The 20,304-nt window shown below is 41.1% G+C and overlaps 1 protein-coding gene and 1 long non-coding RNA gene across 3 annotated transcripts in view; one reads left to right on the top strand and one right to left on the bottom strand.

Moving 5' to 3' along the window:
* pkdcca (protein kinase domain containing, cytoplasmic a) overlaps positions 1-20,304 on the top strand; it is a 57,021-nt gene that overhangs the window by 24,026 nt on the left and 12,691 nt on the right. Inside the window, exon 5 of one of the 2 annotated variants that reach the window (XM_043695708.2) lies at positions 433-540. The exons of the other annotated variant lie outside the window; for it this stretch is intronic. Coding sequence (XP_043551643.1) covers positions 433-540 — 108 coding nt within the window. The remainder of the gene's footprint in view (positions 1-432; positions 541-20,304) is intronic. 2 annotated transcript variants of the gene reach the window in all.
* LOC122552782 (uncharacterized) lies at positions 6,052-18,850 on the bottom strand. The gene is made up of 3 exons (XR_015758426.1): positions 18,729-18,850; positions 6,334-6,393; positions 6,052-6,175 (listed from the first exon to the last, which is right to left on the bottom strand). It is a non-coding gene; the product is annotated as an uncharacterized LOC122552782 (long non-coding RNA).

Here is a 20,304-nt window from a genome sequence, read left to right as displayed (position 1 = left end):
GCCAAACAATAGCATAATTGAGATCGGGAGGTGGACCCATTCCCTAGCTCCCCCTACCCGTGCCACTTCATAGTCCAGAACATCAGATTTGTGTTTGATTTCTTGAATTAAGAAGCCTAGGTGAAGATCTGAGGTCTACAATGCTAGAATGAGAAGAATAGAAGGCAGTGAAAATAAGAAAGTAGTGGCTAAGTGTCTTGATAGTTTGTAAGGCTCTGTGGAAGAATAGAAAAACTAACTAATCGTTACAATGAGTACAATGAGTATTGAATTCAACAGTTTGAATGCAGGGGCTCAGAAGCAGGACAAGAGGAAATTGTTCAGAGCAGCATCACAATTTTGGAAAGCTAAAATGGAAAGAGAAAGTTACATTGTACTCAATGATTGAAGGATAAAAGAAAACATTTAACTGAAACATTGTTTGTTTTGTAGGGGAGTTACGCTGGGGTATAGATGAGACACTGACTCAGCTAGAGGAAGTTCTGTACCTGTTCAAGAGTGGGTTATATCTGCAAAATGTCACAAGAAGCCAAACGTCTGGTAAGACAGCTTTGATTACGCTAACTACAAAACTGCTAAGCGTACTGTTTGAGCATCAGGTTGAATGGAGGGGGAAAAGGAACTTTTATTCAAGACAGATTATTTCATTGATTTAAATGTTCAAAGAATTTTGAAACGAGTTTGTGGTTTGAGCTCTACGAAAGCACAGTGTACAAAGGAAAAATAATTATAAAGTAATGTTACATATTTTAATCCTGGTATGCGAAGAGGTGGGACCATATTACGTCTGTACTTAGTCCAATTCTGTGGATGGCTTAGAAAAATATACCTTTCATTTTATTTCATAGCAAGCCATGTTGAGTAATTTTATTTTGATAATGCTGTGAATTTAAGTAACAAACCTTTTTGATGTTTGAGACTGATGTTTGTGTCAAAATCCATGTTGTACCTGAACAATGTTGTCAAGGAATTTTCTATTTAGGTCCAGTTTTCTGTGCTCTATTCAATGTGATTGTAGGCTGTGGGGTAGGAGGAGTGGGAGTAATGTAATAGGTCAACACTGTTTTACTGCGTGGCCATGAAAGAGCACATTGTCCACAATTTATTGAACACCAAAATGTAGGAGCAGGATCTGCCTCTTCACAAAACAAGATGAAAAAGAAAAATGAAACAAATACAGAAAATACTGGAGAAACCCGGCAGGTCTGGGAGCATCTATGAAGAGACTAAAGAGTTTACGTTTCAGAGTCTGATGTGACTCTTTTTCAGAACTGATGAATTTTTACAATTCTGGATCAGAACAAGAAGCACCAATAAAGATATCAATGTACTAGAGAAAGAGTTGTGGGTGGGGTCCTGAGTAGAACTGGAACAAATAATGTTCCACATACCTTACAAAAAGACAGGATCCATGTGGGTGATGAAATGAAAAATAAGCTGCTCTCTTTCAAGATGTCAACATTTACCTAATGTCAGCATTTTTGCTTTTGAATCAGAAGCAAGTGGATTCAAGTCCTAATATAGAAACAATGGATACAAAAATCTATGCTGATACATTATACCACACTGAGAGAGTGCTGCACTGTCAGAGGTACAAATATTTAGGTATTTGATATAAATCAAACATGTCTCCTGTAGTGATATAAGATATGGCATGGCAATATTTTGAACAAGAGAAAAGGAATTTCCCTGGAGTTCTGATTAATATTTATCTTGCAATCTGGCAGTTTTTTGTTTCTGTTTTGAGGCATTCCCGTCAACAAAGTAAAGGTGCATTTTTCTACATTAATATAGTGGTTAGTACCATTGTTTTAAAAAAACCTATCGAAATAGCCACAAAGCACTTTAGGAATTGCTGAGGTTGTGAAAGACATGAAGTAATTGCAAGTGATGTTTCCTCTAAGTTACTTGAAACCAACCAACAATTTGAAAAGTACTGTGCAGTCAACAAACAGGCCACCGACAAACAATGCTCCCGATAAGTTGAGTGTGTAAATACACAATGTTAGAACATAGAACATAGAACTAGAACAGAATAGCACAGAATGTTGTGCCGACCACTGATCCTCATGTATGCACCCTCAAATTTCGGTGACCATATGCATGTCCAGGAGCATCTTAAATGTCCCCAATGACCCTGCCTCCAAAAGTGCTGCTGGCAATGCATTCCATGCTCTCACAACTCTCTGTGTAAAGAACCCGCCTCTGACATCCCCTCTATACTTTCCTTCAACAAGCTTAAAACTATGACCCCTCATGTTCGTCATTTCTGCCCTGGGAAATAGTCTCTGGATATCGACTCTATCTATGCCTCTCATTATCTTGTATACCTCAATTAGGTCCCCTCTTTTCCTCCTTTTCTCCAATGAAAAAAGTCCGAGCTCAGTCAACCTCTCCTCATAAAATAAGCCGTCCAGTCGAGGCAGCATCCTGGTAAACCTCCTCTGAACCCTCTCCAAAGCATCCACATCTTTCCTATAATAGGGCGACCAGAACTGGACACAGTATTCCAAGTGCGGTCTAACCAAAGTTTTATAGAGCTGCAACAAGATGTCACGACTCTTAAACTCAATCCCCCTGTTAATGAAAGCCAAAACACCATATGCTTTCTTAACAACCCTGGTAAAAACAATGACTGCAGATGCTGGAAACCAGATTCTGGATCAGTGGTGCTGGAAGAGCACAGCAATTCAGGCAGCATTAACAACCCTGTCCACTTGGGTGGCCATTTTAAGGGATCTATGTACCTGCACCCCAAGATCCCTCTATTCCTCCATACTGCCAAGAATCCTATCCTTAATCCTGTACTCAGCTTTCAAATTTGACCTTCCAAAATGCATCACCTCGCATTTATCCAGGTTGAACTCCATCTGCCACCTCTCAGCCCATCTCTGCATCCTGTCAATGTTCCACTGCAGCCTACAACAGCCCTCTATACTGTCAATGACACCTCCAACCTTTGTGTTGTCTGCAAACTTGCTGACCCATCCTCCAATCCCCTCATCCAAGTCATTAATAAAAATTACAAACTATAGAGGCCCAAGGACAGAGCCGTGTGGAACACCACTCATCACAGACTTCCAGGCAGAATATTTTCCTTCTACTACCACTCGCTGCCTTCTGTTAGCCAGCCAATTCTGTATCCAGACAGCTAAGTTCCCCTGTATCCCATTCCTCCTGATCTTCTGAATGAGCCTACCATGGGGAGCCTTATCAAATGCCTTGCTGAAGTCCATATACACCACATCCACAACTCGAACCTCATCAACTTTTCTAGTCACATCCTCAAAGAACTCGATAAGGTTTGTGAGGCATGACCTGTTTGTTATTTACAAATTTCTATAAAGAACAATTTGAATTTGTTTTTTGACCTGAAGAATAGCAAGATTAACAATTCTTAATCAGTTCTTTCATCTGAAAAACAATAAAATGTATGTTCCGATGTGTCAATATTCCTGTGTGTGAACACGCCGGTGTGTGTGCATGTCTGTGTCACAACAGGCCAGTGTATACATGTGAGTCCAGGCATTTGTTCTATGTGCAGTGGGGAGCCAGAAAAAGTAGCTTTAATAAGAAAGTTGAAATGTCATGCTTGAATGGAATCTTCCTGGATGCACAGAGGTAGGCTCAAAGAAAGTAACTGAAAAAAATGTTGTAAAAACCACATGATTCATTTATCTGGCATGTTCCTATCTCTGTCTGATTCTGTCTTGGATTGTTGAAACCGGTAAGGGCAGCAGTGGGCAGCCTACAGGGCAGCAGTGGGAAGCCTATTCAAGTATATCCTGGTGGCAGCTGGATTCTCAGTGAGGCCAAAGTCCAGGTGGTACTGGAGGTTCTTTGCCAGCTGTTGGCTGTGGTGGCTCAAAGGGTTTCTTTACTTGTCCCATCCATCAGCGGCACAGGGGTCAGAGCACCGAGGGGAGTTGGGGGTACGCTTTAATCCAGAGGGTGAATTAGCAACTGTGCTCACATTTTAATGTTAAAAATCTAACACATTTTCAGAGCGTACCTCAAGATGGTGACGTTCTCGCACTCACTATCCTACTGCATCATTGCTCTCCTCTATTGTCCAGGATGCAGGCCCACTGGGTTGGGTTTGAAGCCTCAGGAATCAGTCTACTGTTTGTAATTGGATGGCCATCACAGAACTGGCTAATTTGGAGGCTGCCTCACACAACATTGCACCTATGGATGAGTTGCTGGCAAGTGGGGTGTCTGGACCCTGTAATGGTCTGAACCCACAATTAATTTTTAAAGCACATAACAATGCAAGGAAATACTGCTAAAAAGAAATTCCTTTCATCTGCCTAAAAATATTGGATCAAACTTATGATGTAGACATTCAAATCTAATCCAATGCCGTCTGGATGGGTTACTCTTCGGAGGGTTGGTGTGGACTTGTTGGGCCGAAGGGCTGTTTCCACACTGTAGTGATTCTAATTCTAATTCTAAAAAATCTATTCATACACCACATATGCTATGTGTACAATTTACATTCATAAACCCATCTATCATTCTACCAAAAATATTTACAGATATTTGTAACCCCTGACAGCTGGTCTTGAAATTATAAGTTTGTATCTATATATCAGACTTTCAGCTGCTCTGCTTTGAAGCTACTTTATTTTAATTAAAAACAAATAATTTGAGTAGTTAGTTAGATGTTTGATGTGAACAAATAGGTTTCTGTATTCAGTTGCAAGTCAAGGTGCTCTTTGATCCAGTGTGATGTTTCTCTTGTTAGTCACACTGCAGAATGCTTTTTCTCAGCTCTGCACATCCTCTAGTTGGGAAGGTATCTCTCCAAGATACTTGTGTGTGCTATATATATATATATATTTATATATATATATATATTTTACACTTGTCTGCCATGCAAGAAAGCCAGAAATCATGAGGGGTGTAGATAGGGTTAATGGTAAGTGTCTCTTCCCGAGGGTGGGGGAGCTTCAAGATGAGGAGGCATATTTTTAAGGTGAGCGGAGAGAAATTTAAAAATGACAGAAGGGGCAAATTCTTTACAGAGGGTGGTTCGCATGTGGAATGAACTTCCTGAGGAAGTGGTGGATGTGGGTTCAGTTACAAAGTTTAAAAGACACCTAGATAAATACATGAATAGGAAAGGTATGGAGGGATATGGGCCAGGTGCAGCCAGGTCGGACTAGTTTAGTTTGGGATTATGTTCGAAATGGACTGGTTGGACTGAAGGGTCTGTAACCGGGCTGTATGACTCTGTAACTCCTGATTGTAGACCTCCTTTAAATTGCCACCCTGCAGAGTCGGAGGCACTAGAGGACTGAAACTGTGGTTAACAGTCACCCCATTATCTACAATGATGGCATAGGAGCTGTGTCCATCATTCATTTGAAGTTTTTAAGTCTCCAGAGGGAACCTGGCATCTTGGGGCATCCTCCCAGTCACCATTTACAGTGGCAGTGTCCATCTCTCAGTGAGGACACCTGCCACTCAGAACCTTGGCTTTTCCCATTGGTTCTGTGGGTGTGCAGTCTGCCCGCTGGTCCAGTTGGACGGGTCTCCTGTTAACTGAATTGGTGGGAGATGTCATTAACACTGGTTTTACAGTTGTCATGTCTCCATAGTCTCACCAGATCATGGGGGTTGCTCTCATTTGAGAGAAGCAACTGGTGGTGATTTAACCTGAGGGCCACCAGACCTCAGGCAGGGGACAAGGTTGTGAAGGCGAGTCCTTCATGGTAACCTCAAATGGTATTTGGCATCACACCGCTCCATAAACCAACAAGCCAGCCAACTGAGGTAAACCAATTCCCAGCTTGATAGTGAAGACAGTTAAATTCCTCCCAATAAGTCTGTCTTGCTTTACGAATAAAACAGCATAGCCATGACTTAACATGAGCAGCTACCACACAAAATTTGTCCAAAGAAATAAAACAGAGAAATACTGGAAATTCATAGCTGGTCTGTCAGCACCAAAAGGATAAAAGACAGCTTAAACGTTTAGGAAGGTCCCTTCATTAGAAACCAGCCTTTTATCTTTCACTTGTTCCTGTTAACTCTCCCATGTACAGCATGCATTTAATAAAAAACCAAGCACAACAAAAGTTCACATTGCATTTCCTGTGTGTCTCAGAGTCATTGCATTCTTTGTTTAATGTTGTAATGTTCAAATCTGTCACATTCCATCGCTCAGGACCTGAATAATGAGACAAAATAAAAACATTTGGGTATTGTAAAGATGAATTCTGAACAGGTTGGGGTTGTGGGCAGACTCTAGGCTGACTGAAGTCGGGTTGTCCAGCCTTTCTGGCTGGCTGTGGGTTGTTTGATTTGAAATGGGCGTCTGTCGCTTACCGCTTCACTGCAGCTGTATAGCAAAGGGAGGCGAGTGATGATTGATTGTGGAGTTCAGAGCTGGGAATAGAAAGGACAGAAAAGCCATTCATTGTCAAACAGAACTGAAATAAACCCAGATTGTCTGTAGTTACCTTGCTTCATAATTAGCATAAGAAGCTGCACAGGTGTTCCGAAGATTTGCTAATTCTTTGGGATCTGTTATGCTTTCTGCTGACTGAGGCCTGTCATCACATTAAATTTATTCACATCACCATAATAAATACAACAAACATTTCCTTTGTCGAGGAAGTGCGAGGAAGGCTGTGGTTTCTCGGGTGGTAGCTGATCTCAATTTAAGAGCTAAATTGGAACCCTTCGTTGAGGTGCTGTGGATGACCTGCTGTGCACTGATTTGATTTTTTAAAAAATGATGAGAGATTCATTACATCAAGAAAATGAGTGCAGGAATAACAGGAAAGCTGTCCTCAGTTTTTCTCTGTCATTGTTCAGGCTTGTTCAATTTTCTCACTTTCTCCCTCTCTTTCTATTTGTTCATCACTTTCGCACTTTCCCTCCCTGTCTCCCTCTCAATTTATATTAATTGCCCTCTCCTTTCATCCTCTTGCTGCCAGTATCACAGCAAGAGAATGAAAGAGGTGTCCCGCAGGGTTCAGTGCTAGAAAAGCTAAAAGGTCTTAAAATTGATAAATCTCTTGGCCCGGATGGGCTACATTCTAGAGTTCTGAGGGAGGTGGCTGAGGAAATAGCGGAGGCGTTGGTCGAGATCTTTCAAAAGTCACTGGAGTCAGGGAAAGTCCCGGATGATTGGAAGACCGCTGTTGTAACCCCCTTGTTCAAGAAAGGATCAAGACAAAAGATGGAAAATTATAGGCCAATTAACCTAACCTCGGTTGTTGGTAAAATTCTAGAATCCATCATTAAGGATGAGGATTCTAAATTCTTGGAAGAGCAGGGTCGGATTAGAACAAGTCAACATGGATTTAGTAAGGGGGGGTGGTGCCTGACAAACCTGTTGGAATTCTTTGAAGAGGTGACAAGTAGGTTAGACCAGGGAAACCCAGTGGATGTCGAGACTTCCAAAAGGCCTTTGATAAGGTGCCACACGGGAGGCTGCTGAGCAAGGTGAGGGCCCATGGTGTTCGAGGTGAGCTACTGGTATGGATTGAGGATGGGCTGTCTGACAGAAGGCAGAGAGTTGGGATAAAAGGTTCTTTTTCGGAATGGCAGCCGGTGACAAGCGGTGTCCCGCAGGGTTCAGTGTTGGGGCCGCAGCTGTTCACGTTATATATTGATGATCTGGATGAAAGGACTGGGGGCATTCTAGCGAAGTTTGCCGATGATACAAAGTTAGGTGAACAGGCAGGTAGTACTGAGGAAATGGGGAGGCTGCAGAAGGATCTAGACAGTTTGGGAGAGTGGTCCAGGAAATGGCTGGTGGAATTCAATGTGAGCAAATGCGAGGTCTTGCACTTTGGAAAAAATAATACAAGCATGGACTACTTTCTAAACAGTGAGAAAATTCGTAAAGCCAAAGTACAAAGGGATCTGGGAGTGCTAGTCGAGGATTCTCTAAAGGTAAACATGCAGGTTGAGTCCGTGATTAAGAAAGCAAATGCAATGTTGTCATTTATCTCAAGAGGGTTGGAATATAAAAGCACCGTTGTGCTACTGAGACTTTATAAAGCTCTGGTTAGGCCCCATTTAGAATACTGTGTCCAGTTTTGGTCCCCACACCTCAGGAAGGACATACTGGCACTGGAGCGTGTCCAGCGGAGATTCCCACAGATGATCCCTGGAATGGTAGGTCTAACATACGAGGAACGGCTGAGGATCCTAGGATTGTATTCATTGGAGTTTAGAAGATTAAGGGGAGATCTAATAGAAACTTACAAGATTATACATGGCTTGGAAAGGGTGGACGCTAGGAAATTGTTTCCGTTAGGTGAGGAGACTCGGACCCGTGGACACAGCCTTAGAATTAGAGGGGGTAAATTCAGAACAGACATTTCTTCAGCCAGAGAGTGGTGGGCCTGTGGAATTCTTTGCCGCAGAGTGCAGTGGAGGCCGGGACGCTAAATGTCTTCAAGGCAGAGATTGCTAAATTCTTGATGTCGCAAGGAATTAAGGGCTATGGGGAGAATGCGGGTAAGTGGAGTTGAAATGCCCATCAGCCATGATTGAATGGTAGAGTGGACTCAATGGACCGAATGGCCTGACTTCCACTCCTTTGTCTTATGGTCTTATGGTATCACATTCTTACACTCCTGTTTTCCTTTCCCATTCTGCCTGTCATATTGTTTCTCCCTCCTGTCCTACTTCTCTCTCTGCCTTTCTCACACCTTGTACTTGCTTTTCAAATTGCTTTGGATAGTTGAAGCCTGGATAACATCTGGGTCAAAGCATTGCATGAAATAGGGTAGACCATTTACGGTATGAAGTCTAAATTTAGTGCAATGCTGGTTGACCATGTGAATGCTCTGTTGGGGCTGGAGGCCATCTCACTATCAAAGAAGAGATGTGCATTACCAGGAGTAGGGAGCTGTTGCTGCTTCAGAGTATGAGGGACAATGGCAGCCAAAGCGTGGCATAAGCTGCCATTGCAGAATGGTGCAGACAGCCCCTCGGAGGGCCAGCAGCCTAAGTGGACTGGTGAATGATTATGTTTTTGATTATGTATGTCTGTTGATTCTTCTCTGATATCTGTGCTGTTAGTAAAGACTGGTTGTGGCTACAGGGAGACACAGAATTTAGAGTGAAGCTGCTATGTTTTTGAACTGAAATTGAAGCAGAGAAACATGGAAAATGGGAGCAAAAGGAGAAACATGGAAAGTAGGAGAAAGAGGAGAGAATTCAGATCATTACGAGTTCTCCATCATTCAATATGGTCATGACTGATCTTTTACCTCAACTGCGTACTTCCAGCCTCTTCTTAGACCCTTGATGTTTTTGGTGTCTAAAAATCCATCTACTTCATTCTTAAACATAATTTAGTGATTTGACCTCCAGCAACTGTTGAGTTAGAAAATTCCAGAGGGTCACCATCCTGTGTGTGAAGAAATGTCTCATTTTCTAAGTTTTAAATTCAGTCTGTATATCCTAAATGGTCCACTCCATTTCTTGAGACTGCGATCTCTTGTGGACACCCCAGATCGGGGGAACATCACCCCTGCACAAAACCTGTCCACCTCTGTCAGAAATTTATACATTTCAATCAGATCACCTTCAGAACTCTAGTGAACACAGCCAAGTTGACCCAATCTCTACTGTCATGACCAACATGCTATCCCAAGAATCAACCCAGTGAAAACTTGCTGAACCATATCAATGGCAAATATATTTCTGCTTGGGCAAGCACTCCTGGATTTCACCTACTGCTAACTAACCAGTCTGTCATTCCCTTTTCTCATTTTTCCTTCTTTCTTTAAGTATTGGGGCTACATTTGCCATCTTTCAATCTGCTGGACTGTTGCAAAATGTACAGATCTAACACATTCACGATTCCTATGACCAGCTCCTTTCATACCCTTGGATGTAGACTATCTGGTCCTTATTTACCTGCATTCTAGTACTATTGCTTTATCCATCGCTATCTTTACTAATACTGATTTCCTGCAAACCTTCCTTCCCGAAGACCCTTGCTTCCCTACAATTTCTGGGAAGTTGGATAGATGTATGAATAGGAAAGGTTTGGAGGGATATGGGCCAGGAGCAGGTGGGTGGGACTAGTTTAGTTTGGGATTAGGTTCAACATGGACCGGTTTGGACCGAAGGGTCTGTTTCCATGCTGTATGACTCTATGCCTCTATGACAGAACTAAAGTAGTTGTTTAATGGCTGTGCCATTTCCTTGATCTCCATGATGAATTCACCCATTTCAGACTCTAAGAGGTACGTTGCAAATGAAACTTCTGCTTAGATTAGTCTGTCCATATTTCCGAGGCAAAAATGCCACACTAATCATGCAGGAAAATGACCTAAGACCAAATGAAAGGTAATACCACAATTCAGTAGAAAATTCTCCCAGGTTCCAACATTCTCTACGACATAGAAAAACTTTTCAGTTCTCCCCACATTGAGTCTGACAGTTGTTCACTAATAGACACTAAACTGTTCAGGTTCGCTGATTTACCAATTGAAAATGCTGACTTGTTAAGAAGCTCCTGAAATTATAGAACATGAATTGGAGGTGAATGGTTCCCCTGTTACCACCCCTTCCTGCCCTCTCTTTGTAAATTGGAATGCATCTGTACATGTTGGGATTTAAAAACGTGTAGAAGGTGATTTTACAATCACATGGACAACCATTCCCAACTCTCAGAGAGCGGTGAAAAATCCAGCCCCTTAATTCTTTCTTTCTAATCTGCCGTCTGCAGGTTTTATTATTTTGCTCTCAATCAGATTTATTCCCTTTCTGTCTCCTCCATGTCTTTTCTATTTATATTTTTGTCTAGCTTTTGCTCAGTTCATCCTGCCCATCTTTTTACTCTGTCAGTCCCACAAGCTGCTCAATTTTTTTCTGAAATATTATCCTGGGTACCAGGATAATATGACTATTTCTAAACTGTAAGTTGTCCAGTGTGCAAGCGTTCTACCCCAGGTTGAAAAGATTAGCTTAGGCCCTCCCTCTGCCATTGTTCACTACCCTGGCCAAGAGACCCTTGGGACTCCATTCCTAGATATGTAACTGACCAATGGGACATATATCTATGGACACTTGATTGCAGCCCCTCACCCGCTCGTCAATATTGTATTATTGCTTAAGTTTCAGAAATGCAGTGTGCCTTTAAGACAGATGACATCTTTGTCTCACCTGCAGCACTCTCTCTGTGTCTCTGTAGTGGAGACAGTGCAGCCAACAATCTCGCAGTCGGCTATATGTCGTGTAATGTAACCATAATATCAATAAGTATTAAACTCAGACTACCCTATAAATCTGAGATATTATAACAGTTTAAATGGCTAGAACTGTTAATAAACTCTGAGACATCCATCTCAACAAGAACTCTGTCTTTGTAGTATAGGTTGTGTAAGCTAGTGTATAGGATAGCAGTCGGAACATATCATACTGACAGAGGAGTTTGACCCTAGAAACCACATCAGTCAGCTGGCACTTTTTGTTGAGTTTTGTTGAGAACACCCATGAGACCTGAATAATCACAATCTCACATTGCCAAGGCCTGTCAATCTCACATTGCCAAGGCCTGTCAATTTCCTGTTCACCTCAGCCCAACTCCCACCAGGAGCCAAATTAAGACTAGATTCAAAGTAACAAGTGCATTACTGTGTTCTGTAACTATATTCTTCCATCAATTGAAAGAATAACACCCTTCATAGTTCTAATGCAGCTAAAGATTTTCTATTCCTCCCTCTACCCCAGGAGAAACCTCAATTGCTAGCACAACTGTAGTATGTTCCCACAAAACAATATCGAGTTGATCCCACTATATTTCTGTTGGTGTAACTAGACTGTTGTGTTTCTCCCTCCTCTAAATAAGGAACTACCAGGTGTGAAAGAGTAGAAGTCACAAAAATAGATGTATAAATTTAACATGTGAATTACAAAAATTAAAAATACAAGAAATTTTATTTCAAATAAATCGATGGGAAGAGTGCATTTAAAGATGATAGAGTAACACAGGGCTGCAATAATATGGGGGAACTGCTTATGGGCCAAAGGCAGGTATGTGGATTTAAACTACAGATCAGCCATGATCACATTGAAATGTGGAACAGGCTCGAGGGGCTGAATGGCCTATATTCCTATCTAATACAGTGTGTTTGTGTAGGCATATCTCATTGCTTAGAAATGAATATGTATAAACTGTATGCTTTCAGTAACTTGGCATGAGATGTATTGTCTATGAATTACATTTTAATTTAATGGAGTTGGTTGAGTTTAACTGGGGAATCACTTTTACCCAATAATTGGGAGCAAATTGAAACTATGGCGGCAAGTTTAAGAGATGCAAGTTTATAAAAAATATGGAAATATTGGATTCATTCCTAACTTCCCTCAGCCGACTTTCTGGATTACAATAGTTGCTAATTGGAAATTGTTCGCGGTGTGTGTCGCCTATTTTGGGCACTCGATTGTACAATGTGTGCTTTCCTAGGTGAAATATGTCAGTCGTATGACGAGAAATTATTAAACTTGGCATAACATCCATCTTGTTGCTTTGTGATGAGAAGGTAAATAGAAGAGTAGATTTGTATCTTCATTGCCTGGGCAGTAATCTGACAGATTAAATCCCTCATCCATTATAGAATCCACCTTTTTCTAATTCCAGTAGAACTGATTAATTTTGTAATGGTTGAGAGATGCATCCACTAGATTACCATTCAGACAGTCAAGCTGAAAACTGACTACACTTGCCACAGAGAGCAGATAAGAGGAATGTTGTGATTTGAACTTATATTTTTTGAATACTTTGCAACATCACATTAATAAAATGACATTTAGTGCAGCATAGAAGAGGCAGCGATGTCCTTTGAGCTTTCCTTCTTTAGCTTGAAAGAGTTCAGAAGAGATTTACAAGGATGTTGCCAGGGTTGGAGGATTTGAGCTATTGGAAGAGGCTGAACAGGCTGGGGCTGTTTTCCCTGGAGCGTCGGAGGCTGAGGGGTGACCTTATTGAGGTTTACAAAATTATGAGTGGCGTGGATAGGGTAAATAGGCAAAGTCTTTTCCCTGGGGTCAGGGAGTCCAGAACTAGAGGGCATAGGTTTATGGTGAGAGGGGAAAGATATAGAAGAGACCTAAGGGGCAACTTTTTCACACAGAGGGTGGTACGGGTATGGAATGAGCCGCCAGAGGAAGTGATGGAGGCTGGTACAATTGCAACATTTAAGAGGCATTTGGATGGGTATATGAATATGGAGGGATATGGGCCAGGTACTGGCAGGTGGGACTTGATTGGTTTGGGATATCTGGTCGGCATGGATGGGTTGGACGAAGGCTCTGTTTCCATGCTGTACATCTTTTTAACTCTATTTTTTTTGTTCTGTCTTTTTGTGAGCACACATCTAAATGCTGCACCTACGTTTTATTTTGTTGCAGCTGTACTTCTGGAAAGATGTTGTATTTGCAGGTGATAACTTGGGAAAGCCTGGCTGTTTTCCAGCCAGGATCTGCATTAAGCAGTAAATCACAACCTGACTGCTGTGGGTAGAGTAAATGGTCATTAAGGCTGATTAAATTCAGCTTCAGGGGTTCTTGAGACAAGCTGAATAAAGAGACCACAATCTATTGCATCTATTACATTGCATTTAACTGTAAAGTGAGTTTGTTTGACCCTACAGGCTTTTGGGATATGGGCTTATTGGAAATGTATACAAGACTGAGTTATTACTGGTGAATTGTGCCTGTTGTAATCGGTTTTGTGTTGTTTTACCTATATTTACAGCAGGATGCCTAAAGGCGAAATGTAACAGATCATTTTGTACTCACCAAGGCTGTTTACATGTGATGTATGGTATTCATTCTTTGAAAGAAGCATGACTGTCAAGTTAATTCAACTCAAATAACATATTAATCGGAAAAGGAAATTGCCGTTAAATTTTAAGATTTTTATCAAGAATTTTGTTAAAAGAAGCAAATGTTCAATTGAGCAATGTGACATTGTTTCTGTTGATACCAAAGAATTGATCAAGCATTAATAAAGACCTGCAGTCACTTTTTTAGCACATTACTATCCGTTCTTAAAAGTATTAGTTTGAAGTATTAAAGTGGGTATGGAGAATTTGCTGACCAGCAATGTAAAACTATACTACAGTGTCCATTTTCTCCCTGTTTTTTGAAGATACTGGGTTATGGCTTCATTGGAACTTGATGTCCTCTGGTACTTGACCCAAGTTCTATTCTTCATGTCTGAGCTTGAATTGTTTGAATGAGAAGGCTGACAGCTGAATTCCAACCCAACTTTGTCCAATGACCACATATATCCACGGTATCACTGTAAAATGATCAGGAGTAGTAATTCAACCTGATTATTTTCATCCTTTTAGGTCAGGGGCATTGAGGATAGCCATGCAGCCAGTACGTCAATTGAGGTTAGCCAATGGGATCAAACTTCCAATCGTCCTTGTCTACTGGCTCAAGACTGCACTGAGGAATACATTTATCAATTGAGCATCTGGGTGGGACTTGTTTTTTTTTCTACAGTAGAGTATTGACTCCTAAGGTACAATTTGACGGCCTGAATCAGCAGGTTCAGGGGTCATAGATAATTCCCAGGGTAGCTTTCCTGCTGCCTTCCTGCCCATTCATTACTTTATAGAAGGCAAGGAAAGGTCATCCAATTGAAGTTTTTAAATACATGCTAAATTACTGGCCCTCTCAAGGGCCATCTCTTACTCAGTAACATTTTTTTGGGGGGGGAGTTGGGGTAACGAAGGAGGTTTACAGTGAAGCCTGACAGATGACTCTGCTTGGATCTCAGGGGAGAAAGCATCATTCTTCTTTTATTGGCACCCTTTCAAGATTGACCAAATCCAGAAGTTTTCACCCAACGCACCCTCCCACCCCAAAACCCAAGTGCTCCATTCTCTCCTCTCCTCGCCTTGCCATGTCAACCTCGCTCTTGCTATCACCACTAAAGCCCCATCCAGTTCCCTACAGTTACCTCTATCTTGGGATCCAGGATATAGAATCTAAGGGTTGCTTGCAAATCAAGCTGTGGCCAATGCTGCCCGTCAATCAGATTGGCCGCTCTCTCTCTGAGGCAGAATGTCTTCCTGAGCGAGGGACAGAAATCCTGCTCATGCAGGCATTAAATGAGGGACAGCCTGCATCATTGGGATATGTTCCCTGCCAAACTTTCAGGTAGCAGCACGAGACGCCCTGCTAGCTAAGGAAAAGGAGATACTGGGAAAGGGATTCTTGGGCCTGGGGACAAAGAACTGTTCAATTATCAAAAATGATTAACTTTTAAAACGATAGCATGGAATAAAATAAAACCAAAATCCAAAAATGCAAATTGTAAGTGAACATGTGTGAGCAAAACAAGTTGTTTAGAGTCCTTACTTATAAGGCTGCAGCATGCAAATTATAATATATGCTGTTTAGCCTAAAAACTTTAAGTAAAAGGAAAAGCACTAGTCTAAGGCAAGGACTGTGATCACCAACACAGTTCAACCTTTAGAAATGACAAAATACCCAATAGAAGTTGCCAGGAAATATTACCGCAGGCCACAACTTGAAACTGCTTAAGTCTTGTCTGGGAACTGAGTCATCTGAAGTGAGAGAAACATCAAACAGTCTTATTAAATAGCATCTTATCCACAGTTTTGAAACATTGCTGATATCAAACCTAATAGTCTTTTAAAATAACTGCTTTAATTTGTCTTCCCAATGTTGATGATATTTTTAATACAATTTACCATTGCATGTGTAGATTGATTGCACATGAAATGAAAATGTGTGATGTTATTGCTGTGCATACAATGTAAGTAGTACTTTAAAAGATCATTAGGGTGTAAATCAACCATAACACTGCTGTTTGTACAATGATTTAGTACTGTGAGCCTTTACATTTTATTCAGACTTTTTGGGTGAAGGGCTGTCTTGGTAGGACACAAGGCTGAACTCAGCTAAGCCTCAGTAAAATCTAAAGGTTCTAAAGGTTCCAAAGGGAGTAATTGCTGTTTGAAAAGGGCCAGGGTGTCTGGTCAGTTTAATTTTGTTGTATACTGTTTGGAGTGAGGCTGGTCACTGCTGATGAGAAACCTGTAGTTTTCTTAATCTGAGATTTGCTTTGATTGACTGAAAGGTATGGAAGTAGTTGTGACCTGACAGGATTTGGCACAGAGATGTAAAGAAGTTTATAACACTGGCATACCTTTTGCATACCTGCATGAACTGTTGTAGGAAGTCCCACTTTTCTAGGAGATTCAGCAGGTGTCTCTGATCATTGCTAACTTTCTCTTGGCTAACGTCCAAAATTATCCATATGAAAGTATCAAGATTCTTTGCAGAATGGGTGGTGATCCCTCAGCAATATATTGTTACCACTCACATAGTAAGTCCTAATGGCCTATCAATCAGACAAAATGCTCCTTCTCATTCAAAGATAAAAGTACATGGAGATTCATGTGGATAATGCCTGACATTCATTTTTAGCAGTGCACATTCATAGTTATTCTCAGAATGCCATCGGAGAGTCTTTTTCTTGAAATTGTTTCTGGCCATTTGATCTGGCTGCACTCATCTGGGCAAGTGGAAAGTATCCTATCCATAACATGGCTTGAAAATGCTTTTGGGCATCAGGAGATGGCCCGCCTGTGACAGAATCCCTGCACCCTGATCTACCTCAGTCTTTGACATAATCTTTCTATTTCTCTGTGCTGTCATCATCACAACATTTATGAGCCAGCTTCAGTTGAGTTTTTGGCGAGTGAACCCCCTTCAGGATGCAATTGGCATGAAACTCAGTGAAGTTAATTTGAATGCAAAGGAGAGGTGATTAAGCTCCATCTTGTTGGTGATGCTCATAGTATACCTTGTACTCAGGCTCAGGGACAGAAAGCATGAGCCCTGGTGCTACTCCCAACCCTACCCCAGTGCCTCGCTTGAGCCTAGTGGCTCTGGCCTCACCTGGAGCACTGTGGCTACATTCTGGTCTGAGCATAGCAGGCCTGTTAGAGTTTTGGGCTCCAATTATTGGCTCCTGATGTAAGCCCAAGCCCCCCTCCCCCAGTCCTGGGCCCTACTAGCATCTGAGATGTATCAACTAAATCTGAACGTTATCCCAAACTTGCTGCATGGACTGCTTTTTTTTATCTGAGGAATTGTGTATAGAGCTTTGATTTCTGTTAACTCAGCAGTGATCAGCCCCACTTCTGACCCTATGATGGTGAGAAAATCATTGATAAGTAAAGTTAGTGACCTGGGGAATTTCTGAAACTAAGATGGTGACCTTCAATGACCACTGTCACCCTTTGATCTAGATGCAACTCCAGTCACTGGATTGGAGCAGAGAATAACAAACAGTCCTAGACATAGTAAGTGAGTGAGCAAATCTTTGACAGATCAAGTTCAATGGAGGAAAATATGAGGTCGTCCACATTGAGTCTGAGAAGAAGAAACAAAATATATTCTTGATGGTGAGAGGTTACAATTAGCAGCTGTCGAGAGGCAAAGGGATTTAGGTGTATACGCACTGACAACTAAGAGCTAGTACACAAGTACAAAAGATAATCAGCAAGGTTAATAGAATGTCAGCCATTAGGTCAAGTGATGCTTCAGTTATACAGAGAGCTTTGATCATACTTCATCAGTTCTCAACACAGGGCTTCAAAATGTATATATTTACCCTGAAAGGCATATTGGGCAAATTCAGCCAAATTACTTCAGGGTGAAAAGTTTATATTTTTCCTAATAGGCTAAAAGGTTAAATTATGTGTACTGATTGCAAAAACCTGACTTTAATTCCTTTGAGTTTGGATGGTTGTGGGATGACTGAATTTTGGTCTGTTTAAAATGATATCAGGATTTAATATGGTGAGTGATGAGATATAACTTCCACTGGTGGGAGCATTCAAGACAAGGAAAATAAAGCAAAAATTGTAAAGTTATTTAAGAACACCTTTGCACGTGAACTACAGTGATACCTCGATTTCACTAACCCTACCCAAACAGTGTGCAGTCTGAACCAATTCAAATGTACAAAACTGGGCTTGCTTGATTGTTTTGGGTGGAGTAGGGAAATCAAGACATATAGAACAAACGGAGGTTAATCAAACTGAGGGGTTGATCAATTGTAATGAATTGAATTGAGAAACAGGCTCAAGAAAACACTACTACTGTTGCTATAGCGATAGAGGAGTTTGAGACATGGCTGATAGGATTGATTCTGTGACCATCATTATGTCTGGCTGTTGCTTGATTAGTCTTCAATTGTCACTAGGTGTTAGTGGCGAGGACTTTGCGGGGTTAGGTAGGTTGAATGTGCCTTTGTGGGCCCTGATTTGTTGTTGACTCTGAGGTCAAATGGTTCCTCTATTTTGTCCTTCCAGCAATTTGATACATGTAAGTAGATTGTCAGAGTACTTCAGAAGTTATTTACTCGAAGAATCAGAAATTACTATTCACTTCATTCTCACTGTCCCGTAGTACAACCATGTGTGTCATTAATCCATTATCATAGCACACTAATTCCAAGGAGTGGTGAGAATACCTGAGGGTAAAACCATGTGAATTTTCTCTACAATTCCCAATCAAGAAAAGTTTCAGCAAATCACAATAGCTCATAAATCCTATTAATCCAATCTAATTTAGTCCTTGCAATCAAATTACTGTTCAATGTACACATTATTAGTGTAAAGGTCCTATATAATGTCTAGCTTTTTATGAAACTTTTGAATCATCTTTAAATAATGTATCTGAATAGTTCTCACCAGTCCGAAGAAGAGTCATATTCTTTTTCTTTTGTCTCTTTGTCACAGTCGTCCCTAGGACCTTCAGTTTCCATTTCAGACTTTCAACTCAGCAATACTTTTCTCTTGCCCTATTAGGTCTGCCTGGGGCAAATGGGGCAAATTAGTGTCCTTGCTATTTGTTAACTGAAACAAAAAGGCCTACTTAAGTTGCAAACTTATTCTCTGCAACTGGATTGCTGTTGTTTTCTAGCAACCCGGCCAGCTTTAGTTTGAAGGACTGCAGGAAATTTTTGTTATTGCAACCTTCATGGAGCTGATGCCTATCTTAAAAATGACACCGTAACAGTACTGAGGATTAATACACATGCAAACTCCAGTCTGATCAAGCTGACTATCGATATAAAAACAGATGCATCAAGTTGTAGCATCTCATAGTGATTTTAGGGGGGGGGGTGGGGGGTCAGGCTGAGATTGGTACCTATTTGCTCCTTGTTGGTTACAGTAGAATCCAGGAGGACCCAAGAGTAGGCTGTGCAAACATGATTGTCTTCACATGTGCATTATCAGCAGGGGTTGCTGGATTGTGATCAAGAGCAGGAACCCCAGCCAGCTTCCCATAACTGAGGAAAACTATGCAATTTATAACATTTCTGTCCCTTATTGAGGTCAGCTTACTGAACATACAGTCTAGAGATCGTGTCAGTGAATATCTCCGTGAATTATTATTAAGTATTATTAATTTTTAAGTATCATAATCACAAGTAGAACGAACTTGACTTATAAAATCGTTGAAATTGCTATGAAATTAAGGCCGTTTCATTTAATGTACAAACTATAAAATGTAATCATTATTCAGTTTTGAATGAATGAGATTCATAAATTTGTATGTGTAAACAGGAGACTAATTATTTGTCTTTAACTATGTTAACTTAACAGCTTCCATATAGCAATATCTGCTACATTTAAACATATGTAAACATTTCATTTCAGCCTTCCCTTTGCCATTTACCTGGCCAGTTGTGTGGATTCCAGCACTGCGTGGAACACATGTTACCACTTTAACATGATTTGGAAGACCAGTCTAATAGCAGCCTCAAGTAGCTCCATGTAAACAGTTTAATGCAAAAGGAAGGCATGCTGACTGACAATGTGCAGGAACGTGTAATAAATGATGATGAAAGTGTTGGGAAATTGCATTACCATGTGGTGAAGAAGTGCTTTCACACATGTGAAAGGTTGTAAATAGTGGCTTCGGTTATTGCACTCTCCTGCACAAATGAAAAATCAACAATGGTCTCTCTGTATAACTTGAAGTACTTTTTTTGGACAGGGGTATTCCTTTCTAAAAAGTGATTTACTGTACTTCTCTGGACCCAGTGGAGACTTTCCATTTCACACAGTGTCCAAGTCCGAAAGGCTGACTGGATGTTCAGCTTTCCAAACAGCATTGGCGCTCCTCTGAAATAAGTCACTGAACAGCAGACTCAGGATGATTCTGTTTCCAATTTTCCCTCCCTCTCACTGGGGAAAACACCTGCCTCAGCTCATTGCTTCTTTGCAGCAATGTCAGAGCTCTGAAACATATTCTAAAAAC

The sequence above is a fragment of the Chiloscyllium plagiosum genome, unplaced genomic scaffold (assembly GCF_037043375.1).
Source record: "Chiloscyllium plagiosum isolate Xiang-an unplaced genomic scaffold, Cpla_swu_hap1 HiC_scaffold_10, whole genome shotgun sequence".
Taxonomy (NCBI): domain Eukaryota; kingdom Metazoa; phylum Chordata; class Chondrichthyes; order Orectolobiformes; family Hemiscylliidae; genus Chiloscyllium; species Chiloscyllium plagiosum.
This window is presented reverse-complemented; position numbering and strand designations above follow the sequence as displayed.